Here is a 13653-nt window from a genome sequence, read left to right on the forward strand (position 1 = left end):
CAGAGTTTCGATAATAAAGCAAGCATATTGCCGATCACATGAGGGGGCCAAGTTTCTTAACTGCGTGCCTCTCGAATTCGATTAACTCCCAGCGAAGCCAGGACATAGGTTAGGTAGGTTGTAATCTTCAAGTTTATACTATTTTAAAGAACACAGTATTCTAGTATCTGATTTAATAGTTCATAGCGCTTTCATATTTCATATTTCATCCTCGACGCAAACTTGAGAAATCAATCCTCTCGCGTGTAACAACATTCGTCTCGAATATCCGTTAATTTAATGGTGAAGCAAGCTGGCAAGCACCTACGTAACGTGTAGGTACACCAAACCAAATCAGATATAAGCGAAATAGGTAAGGTAAGGTAATGTACGCAGGCATAGTAGTACCCGGATCAATATAACCACCTTTTCCCGGGAGACGGGATGACCTCCATCCATTCATCCATCCATCCATTCATTTAACTGTTCCATTCCCCTCTCCTGCATTTCCTTCGTAAATTCATACGCATACGAATCACACAGATATTCCATATTCCATTGTCCCAGCCAGCCAGCCAGCCATATGTATTATTCCCCCTTCTGATTTATCATGTAGTTCAAAGACCGCCTAAGGAAACCCATCGCATCGCATCGCATCGGATCGGTTTCGTTCAACGCATAAACAAACAACCCACGACCCAATCAGCTCGAGACAACCTTCTCCAGCGCCTCGACCAGGATATCAGCATGCTGCCGCTCAAAGATCAACATGGGCCTCAAGCGGACCGCAGTAGCGCCACTGCCGCCGATATTCACGCCGAATTTCTTGGCCTTCGTGAGGAACTCGTCGCGGTTCGGGTTGTCGAAGGCGATGAAGGTGCCCTGGCCCTTGCCGCGCAGGTTGTCAAACTGGCCCGGGTACTTCTTAGCCAAGCCCTCCAGCTTGCCGAAGAGGTAGTCGCCGACGCGTGCCGTATTGCCGACTAGGTCGTGCTGCTGGATCTCCTCGATGATGGCGCGGAAGAGTAGCGCACGCGCCGGGTCACCCATCCACGTGTTAAATTGCCGGTAAGGCTTGTTGGGGCGCAGCGTCGGGTCCCCGTAGTAAAAGCCGGCTGTCTGGGCTTTCTTGCTAAAGGTCACCATGTCCGGCGGGTCGGGGAGGTCCCAGTGCTCGTGAGCCCAGAACTTGCCGGTAGCGCCGACACCTGTCTGGACTTCGTCTACGATTAGCAGGACTCCGTGCTTCTTTGTTAGCGCGCGTAGACCTCGGAAGAAAGCCGGCGAGGCGTGGTTGTCACCACCCTCGGATTGGATAGGCTCTACGATTACGGCGGCGGGTGGTACGTGGTAGTTCTTGATGAGATGTTCGACCTCGGCGAGAGAGTCAGCTTCGGCCTTGGCGTTTTCTTCGGCGTGCTCCTCAAGGGGGTACTTGAGCTGAGGGAAGGTAGCGTGGGGCCAGTCGAAGGCGGGGATATCGAGTTTGTGGATAGGCTTCGATCTGGTTGTCGAGAGGGTGCCAAACAGACGTCCGTGGAAAGCAGTCTTGAAGGAAAGGATGGAAAGTTCAGATGCGCCAGGAGATTTGTTCAGCATAGACGATTCCATCTCCTCTTCGGTGAACTCGACGTCATAGCCACCCCGCTCGCGTTGGCGACGCCACATGAAAGCTGCTTTGTACGCAGTTTCGTTCGCATCGGATCCAGCCATACCCGTGAAGACCTGGTTAAGTCCCTTAGGTGCTACCTTCAGAATACCAGTCTCCAAGACGTCCGCCCAGTCATGCGAGGGGAAGTTACCCAGAGCCGGTCGGTTAATTAGTGCAGTGACCATCTCTGGGCTCTCGGCGGCTTTCCTCAAAACCGGGTTGTTGTACCCGACAGGTATCGAGGCAATTTGAGCGTAACTTGATAACGAATGGTTAGCTTCTACAGAGTAAGAAAAAGGATAATTGGTTCCTTTATAAAGGCTTACACATCGAGTAGAGCGTTTCCATCCGGATCGACAATATAGTTACCAACGCTCTTAGTGTAGTCGGCGAGCATATTCAAACTCCGGGTGTCGAAGACCTGAGTCAATTTGGCAATGTACTCTTTGGATGCCGGACCGGGAATCTCTGTCTTCACAACGGGGCGCTCTGGCTCACCGGGAAGATAACTCGAAGCCATCCTAGCGCTAGATAGGGAGAATTGACGGCTTAGCGTCCGAGAGAAAGATTGTCTCGATATCGATGCGGCCGACACAGATCTCGAAACAGTAGTGAGGGGTCGCAAGGCGACTCCATGGCGAAGAACAGCCATCTTTTTTTCTTTCTTACTTATATCTAGTTATATCCGGACTGGGCTCTCACTAAGCCCAGATCATAAGAGAAGTAAGAAAAAGGGGGGGTATAATTGGTCTTCTATTCCACTTCCACGGGAATTTCTCTAACCCTCAACAACAACAAAAAAAAGAGAAGCTCGAGGGACCAACGGGTTCAAAGGAAGGGAACCCCGATGGCATAATAAAGCTTCCAGCTATCAAGCTTTCTTATCGTTCGCAATGCAATGGCCGAATCCCAGCAACCCAAGCTTTGCGGGGTCCTTTATAAACTGCTATGATTGGACAATGAGTCGTTTGTGAATTACGTCAGCGATATCCGGTCTATACTTATTTACGTAATGATGCCTTTCTCGTCCTATCGTTGGTTCCTGCCCCGCAACGCGAACAAAACAGATCCGGGTCCGTGCCGAAGCGCCAGCGTCCAGGCGTTCCCGGCTCCTGGAGAAGCTCGAATTAGCAATTGCGGAATCCGGAAGGTCCATGCGATATCAATTCGATATCGATACCTACCCTTAAGCGCGTATCCACTAATCAGCTTCCCGACATCGCTGCTGGAAAGCCCATGTTTTATTAATTCCACGATGAGAATAGGTATGGAAATGCTATCTTTACGAATTGATTGAGGTAGATATTTGTAAGTATTTCTATTCCTGGAGAGGGGTTGGGTTGGGGAGAAGTGATAGCAAGATAAAGGTGCATATAACTCGTGCCAACGCGCATTATTTATGACACTGGCAGCAGGCACGATATATAAGTAAGTAAGCTGCATTTCCCGGTTGTCGGTGTCGTTGTGCTTATGCGGCTGTTATATGCATGCGACGTATTAAACGAATTGATTACATTCATTGTACAGTTTAGATTGCATGGGCTATGCTATGGAGGAGAGGTTGATGTTACTATAGCTTGGTTCTATTATATCCGATTCAACAACATACCTTTGAAATGTGTTTAATAAATTTATTGAAGACTATTATAGCGAGTGTTTATTAGTACTTTTCCCTTTTGTTATACTTAGAGTGATGATCCAAATAGAAATAGCCATTTTATATTAATACTATCGTTCATCTTACCCTAGGATTGCAACTATAGCTTTACCTTAAAACCTTACTCAATCACTACAGTAGTTACCTAAGTGTTGACTATCGGAACCACGTAACTTCCTGTTAATATATTTAATACCTACTAACATATAAATACAGTTCACCCCCTGAAATAATGTGTTACCTTTTCGGACGTGCACGATACAAAACAGGGCTTCGAATTCTGAATAGAACAACGCCCTTTAAAGCGTCTCAACTATTTTACCAGGGTTTTATAGCATAGAATATTCCGAAACAACGTTTTCAGAAAACTATAACGACCTCCCAGGGCGGCAATAGATATACGCTTCAGGATCTCAGCGAAGTAGCTCTAGGGGTCCGCTGAATAACATTATTACAGGGGGCGTACTGTACAGCCAGCATCGGCAGAGACGACGGCTAAAAGAATTTAATTATTTCAAAACAGCGAACCAATTAATTATAACGTCCAAAGCAGACCTTAAACATCCCAATCCGTCTTTCGTATTTCAGATCTCTCGGCAAGCTTTTGAGCTTTGTCATATGAGCTAAAGCTTACGGAAAGGACAGTTTTGCGTATTAATAGCTTGCTGTTATGGCCGTGCCATGGAAACCTCGAAACATCGCCCAGCGCACTCATATGTCGTAGGCGTGATTTGACGGCTTGAAAGTGCATTGAGAAGCGGTTCCATGGTATTTCACAGATTACATAGCAGCCTCAGGCGTTACCTACGCTGTCCATGGATTTATGTAGTTATTAAATATAAGCTTAGCCACAAGGAACTCTTAAAGACGCAAACAAGTGTAACTGATGGATAGACGTTCGGATCAAATGGATAAGGACGGTTAAGTGACGCAATAATAGTTTACACCAAGCCTTACTACCCCTCGGCCAGCCATAGGATAGGGATATAGGTATATAAGGCGATGGAGTGTCTCCTGGTTTATATAAAAGCAAACATTATGATATTCTTCAATATGCCATAAGGTTAGACTTTATACCGGCTAACTACTTATCACTATGTGGGTGGCATAACATACCTAAAAGGGGTCTTTAATAATAGATTATTCACTTATAGTATAATGGAAAGGGGAAAGGGGGGGAAGATAACTAAGTCGACTTAAATATTAAATCCTAGTCTTTAAAAAAAAATGTCACTGCAAACGTCCTAATAACTATCAATGCAAAAGTTAAGGTGATAAGGCAGTAGCTGACGTGACATAGGTAGTCGATACGGTCGAGCGGCGGGTGGCTATTTAGGTACTTGAGGTGGAGCTGTGAATACGTAGCAGCTGTAAGCACATTGGATACTTATTCAACATATGTTTAGTCTTTATATGCTCACGTTATCCGAGGATTAAGTAGTGTCGGATTGGCAAGGGTTAGACAATACGATACATCGTAATAGGAAACACACAACGAGATGACTGGTGATGCTGATTGTATTAAATTATTATGTAAGAGAGATTAGGTAATGTAAGAGCAAGCTATTTAATTGGTTATAAGTTGGGGTACGGCTTCAACCCCCAACGCACGTGTCACACAAGCACGTGATCACTATTTTAACATTAACAGTATTTTCTTCTCGTGTAACACGTAATCCACTCTTCTTTATCATTTAAATTATCTTAAGCTTTATCTTCTCGAATTATTTTTTAAACTTTATTTTTATTCCTTTTATTTTTTCCTTGTAATTTTTTCTTTTTTTTTTTATTATTTAAAATTAATTTATTATTTAAAACAATTAATTTATCACTTAAAATAATTAATTAAATTAACTTTTAAATTAACTTTTAAATTAATTTTTAAATAATAAATTTTTAATTAAATTTTTTTTTTATAATAACTTTTTTATATTTTTAATTTATAAAAAATCTCGGTTATTTTTTTAAACTTATAAATGTTATTAATTTTTCCGCGTTATTACGGCCGAAATTTTTATAATATACCTCGTAATAATATAAATAATTAATAATTATAATATAAAAATATAATAACATTTTAAAAAAAAATATTATTATTATTTAATCGTAAAAACATTTTTTTAAATAATATTAAAAATTTTTATTTATTAATTTTAAATTATAATAATATAATATACGTTTAATTACGTACGTATTAAATTTTTTTTTATTAATTACCTTAAGTTTTATAAAGTTAAATTTACTTTTTTTTAAAGCTTTATATTCGTTAACGATATAATTTTTAAAGATGTTTTTTTAAGTTTTTTTTACGTTTATAAATATCGAACTTAATACCGTTAATTGTAAAATCGGTTATATTTCCCGTAAAATCGGCTTTAATACTTATAATAATATTAAAAGTAAAAAAAACATATACGGTTAATTTAAAAGTTTATATAATTAATTTATTTAAAGTTAATATAAAAATTAATATAAAAAAGATTAATATTAAAAATAATATAAAAAAAATTAATATATTTAATATAAATATTAATTTATATTAATATATATATTAATTATTTAAATAATAAATAATAAAAATAAATATTAATTATTTAAATATAATAAATAATAAATTAATATATAATAAACGTAAATATTAAAATAATAATTACGTATTTATATAATATATATATTAAAGTTAAAATTAATAAAGTTGTATTTTATTTATAATTAAATAAAAAAGATTTTTTTTATAATTTATAAATTTTATTTTATTTAATTAATTATATAATTAAAATTTAATTAATTAATTATTACGTTATTATATTTTATTATTATTTAAATATATATTTATATAAAAACTTTAATATTATTAATTTAATAATAAATATTATAAATTTATAAATTAAACTTTAAATACTTTTTAAAATAATAAAAATTATTAAATAATTAAAAAAAATTTTACGTAATAATTTAATTATTAAAATAATATATTTAAAATTAATATAATAATTTAAATTAAAGTAATATACTTTTAATAATTTAATTAAATAAAAAGTTTTACGTAATAATTAAATCGTTAATATAATACATTATATTAATTTTTTAAATTTACTTTTTTACGTAATAAATATTAATTATTTTATAATAAACGGTTAAAATTAATATCGTAATAATAAACGTGTTTAATAAAAAAATTTATTTATTAATATAAATATTATAATAATAAATATATTTAATAAAAAGATTTATTTATTAATATAAATATTAATTATTTAAAATAATAAATAATAAAAATTAATGTTATAATAATAAATATATTTAATAAAAAGGTTTATTTATTAACGTATATAATTAATTATAATTAATTAATTTAAAAAAATTATCCGTGTAATTATAATAAGTTTTTTTATATATAATAAATAAATATTATAAGTTTATAAATTAAACTTTAAATACTTTTAACGTTATTATAATACGTAATAAAACGTAAATATTATAAACTTATAAATTAAACTTTAAATATTTTAAATTAATAAAAACCGTAAAATTATTAAAAACTTTTTCGTAATAATTTAATTATTAAAATAATATATTTTTATTATTATTTAATCGAGTAAAAAGTTTTTCGTAATAATTAATATTAAAACGATATATTTAAACTTTACGTAATAATTTAAATGTTAAAATAATACGTTTTAATAATCTTTTAAAATTTTTTTTTTTATTAAATTTTATTAATTTATATTTAACTTTATAATTAAACATTAATTAATATTAAATTAATAAAAGTTAAATAATATAATATATTATAATAAAAAACATATAATAAAATAATTAATAATGTTAATTATATTAAGTTATTATATAAAAAAAATTAAATAATGTAAAAGTAAATTATTTAATTAATTATAAGTTAAAATACGACTTTAACTTTTAACGCACATGTTATATAAACACGTGATCATTATTTTAACAAATAATTAAAATTAAATTATAAATTTAAATATATATTTAATATAAAAAAATAAAAGTTATAAATTATAAACATTTATATTTTAACCGGTGATTAAATAACTTAAATAATAACTTTTAAAATTACTTTTAAAGTTTTTTACTTTTTATTAAATTATTAATTATTAAATCGAAGTTATTTTAAGTAACTTTAAATTAAAGTTCGATATTTAATTTAAAAGGATATATTTTTTATAATTACATTATTTTTTAATTAATTATAACTTATAAAACTTTTTTTTTAAAATATTTTACTTTTAATTTAAAGTTATTTTAAACACGTACTTTTTAAAAAATTAACTTATAAAAAATAATATTAATAACATTTAATTAATAAAATTATTAAAAATAATAATGTTAACGTATTTTTATAATAAATATTAATTAATTATATAATTATATTAATTTTATAATTAAATCCTTTATATTTTAAATCTTTTAAAACGTTAAAAATAACCGTAACACCGGTTATAACGCGTTAACCGTAACGGTCGTAACACCGGTCGTAACGGTAACCGTAATACGTAATAATAACCGTAATACGTAACGCGTAATAAAGTTATATAAGTATTAAAAAAGCAAGAAAGTTTAAGTAATAATATTATTACTCTCGAATATAAAATAAATTATTTTACACGTGGTTATAAATGTTATTATAAATGTTAAAATAGGTGTTAAAAATAACCGTAATATATACCGGTCGTAACACCGGATATAACACGTTAATTATAATAAATAATAAAGTTATACGAGTATAAAAAAAAAACGGGAAAGTTTAAATAATAATATTATTACTTTTAAATATAAAATATATTATTTTATATGTGTTATTAATTATGTTATTAATAATTATAATAGTAATAATATTATTTATTATAAAGTAATTTTAACGTTTAAAATTATAATATAATAATATAACGTCGTATAAATATATAAAAAATTTAAATAAATAAATGTAATATATTATTAACTTTAAATTATTTAAATTAAAACTATTTTATACGTTATAATATTATATTAAATTATTTAAATATAATATTTAAATTTTATTAATATAAAATTTTATTATAACGTGAATTTAAGTTTAAAGTAACTTTAAACCATAATTTATTAAAAAACTTACCCGTAACTTATAAATATAAACACACGGGCCATGCGTTATATGGTTAAACGGGCGTAACCCCGCGTTTTAACGAACTATGGTTTAACGTATATTAAAATAAAGTCGGAGTTCTTTTTCTTTTTCTTAATATTTTCTTTCCTTTTTTTTAGGTTATGTAACTTGTGTGGCTTATATTATTCGGTGTCTCGTGAGTTAAAGAGTTAAGGAGTTAAAACCTAAGTAATAAAAGTAATAAACGATGAGATTACATTTAAGCCCTTCATTTACTATTAAAGCTTCTCGACAATTCTTAATCTTATCTCTTATATCTCTTAACTTATACATGGCATGTAAGATAAAGGTTATATACTTCAATAAACTAATAATAGAAAGTGGTATAAACTAAGTAGTCGGGTGGTAAAAGTAAAAGTTAACATCCGCCCAAATTACCCGCCAACCCTGTTTTATTCTTTTCTTACTTTCTCTTTCCGTCTTAATATTGTCCTCTTTAAGGTTAATTATACTTACGAATTTAGTATATAGCAAATATTACTTTTATTTTGACAATACCTAAGTCACGGTGAAAGTCGTAGTACGTTCGGCGCCCTTCATCGCCGCCAGAATCGCTTGTTGGTTTCAAAACTTTTCTTCCCTTTTCCCCTGTACACTCCCTTAGTGCATCTGTACGAATGATATTAATCTACCGATGCCAATCTTCCTCCCGTTTTACCATATCTTTTGACCTTATCCTATTCTCTATCTCTTCCCATAAAGGAATAATAACAATCTGTAAAATTCCAAAGTAAACTGGCTTTATGCCATTGGGTATAGTTAGTAGGGGATCTGATCATATGTGAATAGGTAGATCTGGTTCCTCCCTAGATATTTAAGCTGATGATGACATGCCCTCTGATAAATATCACTTTATTAAAGGCGACTACTGAGAGAACTAGAGATATCACATGCCAGAGAGACCAGCTGATGTAAAAGACCTACCGTATTCTTAGCTACCCTAGTCCGAAAGGCGTGCTGTTAGTTCGAGCAGAAACAAACCCTCGGTACCGAAATGAGATATATCAGCTCTCCAGCCTCACAGCCTAACCCCGCCATATTCTTTGCATGCCAGTATGCACGTCGTACATCATTCAATATACCTGACGTAGGTAGATCATGCTTTTCGAAGCACGACATCGTCCACATGAGGCAACCCTTGCGAACGCACTCGATTCCTGCGGCTGCAAGGTACCACCGCAGCGCAATTCGATCTATCATATTTTCGGCCGTCGCACAACAGCAGTATGTAGTAGTTTGATGGCGTACAGCGCAGCGCATTGCGGGATTCCTCCCGCATTAATAGTAGCATAGGTATAAGTCCTAGCTGATATATACATGCATACACTTACCTCACGTATGTAGTAAGTAAATTGCAACTGACTACCTATCCCATGCGAAGCCAATCAAAGCGCAGCTGTGCCTTTTTTTTCTTCTTCAACGGCACAGTAATATGCCAGGTACATACTACATAGTGTATGTACATAGAAGGATTCCCTCTGGAAGGATCGCATTGCTAGGTTAGAATCTGATTAGCACTGACGGAGCGTTCGGAAATTTGACTTTGACACGATGACACAGCGACGATGGGGGAAAAAAAAAGGCGAAACGTGGCCGCGTAGAACGTCCCGCGGTCCCGGGCCAACTTGTCTTGGGCTGGTGAGATTCGAATTGGGCATTGAATGCTAAATTACTCTTTAGAAAGCTTGGACCGATTTCATCGTTTCCCTGGCTTATATGAAACCGCTGCTATGAGTGGGTAAGGTATTTGTTTACTTTCCCACTCTGTTGGGAAGAGTGTTTACAAATACACATACATGGGTTATGTATATACACTAACTAGGGAGAGAGGTATTCTCGAACATCGATGACAATTACATACCTATCCTACTCTATCCTACCCTATCCTACTATCATCTAGCGCACATAGCATCTTTGCACTGCCGCGGCCCTAACGCACGACGTCGGTGAAAAAGAAAAAAAAAAGAAAAATCACTCAGCCTTAGTACACGTACACTAGAAGCGCACATATGCAGGTACATTTAGTCCAGACCGACGAAACCCTTAGCGCTGCGGAGGACATGGCAAAGCGAAATTGCGGTGGGCCTAGGTACAATACATAGGGCTGCTAGCCTGCGCGGGCTTGGGAGGACTGGACTTATGTTAGGTTAGGTACCTACCTGTAGTTATGTCCAATGTGTTCCCAGTTTGAGGCTCAGATCATCTCGCGATCTTGGATCGAGAAAGCAAATCCCGGAGCGCTGGGTGCGGTTTAGTGTAGCGAGAAACCTCACACGTGCTGCTGCAGATAACATGTTTTGGAAATTTAGCACCAAGGGCGGCGGGTTTACATAAGAGACATGGTGTATGTATGTATGTATGAATGTATGTATGTATAGGGCATGCAAACCCCACGAGGTCTTCCTCGGTGATGGGTTCGCTAGCGAGCTACACTATGTTTCACACTGACAGAAATATATGTACATACCTACCTACATACATTACATACATCGACTTGCAGCATGTGGCTCCGTCGACATCCTGCATGGCCGATGGCGCTGACCGTCTGTCGGCGGTGGACCTACTAACACGGCCTTTACCCCTCCGGCAACACTAGAGTTGTCGAGCGTGAAGATCGCGGCATCTTCCTTGACAGAGCGGAAGAACCAGACCGTTAGTAGCACGTCGTCGTTCGGGATTTGCTTGGTAATGGGAATTACCCAGGTACCGTACGGGTTTTACACCGGCATCGAAATTTGCATTGCTCGAATAATACAATCTTTCTCATCATGTCCTGTAATTTCCCCAAGATCTTGGAGAAATAGGTAGCTAGGTTAGATCTTAGATATGCGTGATACCTATTGCATGTGTCCTGATGTTTGGTTTAGATGCCCTCGTCGGCATACCTTGGTATATTAAATAAATAAATACGGATCCGTACTATGTAAAAATATGCCGCGTTAGTTTGGCATCCCGAGACGATGCTACCGGCATGCCGACGAGCGAAGGAAGGGCTAATATATATGGTAAGAGGGGATGTCGGGTTCCGCATGGATGATCCTTGATCCCGTGGCACCGAGTTAGCTACAGTATCACAACGGCTTATACCCATTGTCCAATGAAGATATACAGAGAGAGAGAGAGAGAGTTAGAGAGTTGTGGGTTAAGAGGCAGCCAGGTTGACGACGGTATCTTCTTGAGGCAGTTTTAGTAATAGTAACTGAGTCAAGACAATGGTTAGGGCAGATTCGGCGGTCGGAAATCTGGGTCAACCAAAGCAAGCCAAGCTATGTAAGCGGACCTTTGCCAGCCGTGGCTCTGGGCTCGAATCGTCTAGAAGCTCATTGGCGTAATCAGTCGCATGTCGCATCGGAGATTATTCTTTTTGTTTTTCCTTGTCGGGGGCTAAGACGGCTGGATGGCTGGATGGCAACGCTGATCGTCAGGACCCTCAGTACTTGTATGTAAACCCCCCAGTTCTTTTCTCCCTTGCATTTTGCATATGCAGAGTATTTTCGTGTGCTCTATTAATAATACTTGTGCTGGCTACACTAAGTCGAATTTATCATCGTCATCATTCTGATGTAGCCCATGTTGTGATACCAATGGAATATCCGGTGGCTTATATTCAGTTCGCTCATGATTTTGTTGAGGATCATGTCGTCGTCTTTTCATTGTTTCACGAACTGTCTTTTATTATTATTGTCATGCTAAGGTAGGTAGGTAGGTAGGTTAGGTATGTTAGGTAGGTAGTTATTACGAACCCAGTAGTTATCCCACCGGTACAGGTGAAACAGCCATGGAGCGGGGAACTGTATCTTTCTCACCGGGGAGACGGGAACACAGCTAGGGAGACGCCAATGTTCTGACCACTGTTTTGTATGAGCTCGTAATAGATGAGGAATTATCCAGGCGTCATATCACCCGCCTGATATGACGACCCTAGTTTGTTAGGCTTGTCCTTGTCCTTGTTACATACGAGGTTTTTAGGAATGAATATGAAGTCAGGAAGAAAAAGATGTCTGGTATGAGAATACGTAGTAGACAGTTAATGGACGGGGCCAAAGCAAACAACGATGTCCCTGGCATGAAACATGAAAACAACAATCCATCTCGATCAGTGACTAGACTGCATCACGATCGGAATATCAACTAGATGCGCAACAAGGTGGAGAAGCACGACTTTAGTGTAGGGCTTGCTGCCAGCTTTCAAAGAGACTCAGTACCGTCCAAGTGGGAAAGGGTCGCGAGGCCACGCCAGCATGTGGATTTCTCACGGACCCATATCATCTAGACTAATATCATCAAAAACCGATGTTACCGGGGCTTTTCCTAGGTTAGCGAAGTCGAAGAAGACCACCAACTTTTCTGTACCTGTTATTAATCAGTAAGCAACAGTAATAATCATAACAATAACAGCAATATGGAATACTAATAAGACGAAGCTATATCCGCTCAACGTTATTGTTTACCTTGAAAACCTTTACTCCTTTTTTTTCTTCTTTCTTTCTCTTGGCTTCAGGTACAAGGTTAGACAAGCTTACTTTTTCATATTCCTTCGCTGCCATTCTTACGATCCTTCCGTATTGGGTAAGCAGGCTGAGTAGATCAAGAACTCATCAGCTCCATTCCATTCGTTCTTGAATACGGCGGTACCTGCATTCCCTTTCCACTGCCGAGGCGATCGACGAAAAAGTCCGGTACTTCGGACAAATTTCGCTTGCCTGGTCTCAACTTACGTATTCAACATTCAACTATCATATCCGGAACATGAACTAAACTCCTCGAGAGGCTTGTTACGAAAGACGTGGTTTCTAATTGAAACGACCATAGTGACATCGATATTTGAGGGGGGAATTGAGGCTTGAGATTCAAACGGTCGAAGGCGGAAAGAAGAGCCAAAAGAAGCAACGTTTACGAGAGAACTGGAGAAAAAAAAGGGTGGACTGGGGGCTGAATAAAACAGGGACCGAGATCGATCCACGCCAGGGATCCCTTTACCCTTTCTCTCCCAGTACCATAGCAGCATAGAAGCTCGGAGCTGCAAATCATATTGGTTAATTCAGCCCAACGACACGAGCCAGGCACGAATCCTGTCAGCCTATCCGTGCGTCGTCTTGTCCAACGGTAGATTCCTACCTGCCAGCCTGCTGAGTGGCATTAATAGCCATCTTAAGGAGGGGCAGATACGGGGTCGCCTCCCGGTTGTCTCGCCTT

The 13653-nt window shown here is 36.4% G+C and overlaps 1 protein-coding gene across 1 annotated transcript; it reads right to left on the reverse strand.

Annotated features, from left to right (window-relative positions):
* Nucleotides 1–40: 40 nt before the first annotated feature.
* On the reverse strand, nt 41–2483 carry F5Y00DRAFT_240558 (4-aminobutyrate aminotransferase). Its single transcript, XM_048008255.1, has 2 exons — nt 1957–2483; nt 41–1888 (listed from the first exon to the last, which is right to left on the reverse strand). The coding sequence occupies exons 1-2, from the start codon at nt 2280–2282 to the stop codon at nt 682–684; spliced, it is 1533 nt and encodes a 510-aa protein (XP_047863763.1). The 5' UTR covers nt 2283–2483; the 3' UTR covers nt 41–681.
* Nucleotides 2484–13653: the final 11170 nt, after the last annotated feature.

This window comes from Daldinia vernicosa (genome assembly GCF_022497035.1).
Source record: "Daldinia vernicosa strain CBS 139.73 unplaced genomic scaffold F5Y00scaffold_31, whole genome shotgun sequence".
Taxonomy (NCBI): domain Eukaryota; kingdom Fungi; phylum Ascomycota; class Sordariomycetes; order Xylariales; family Hypoxylaceae; genus Daldinia; species Daldinia vernicosa.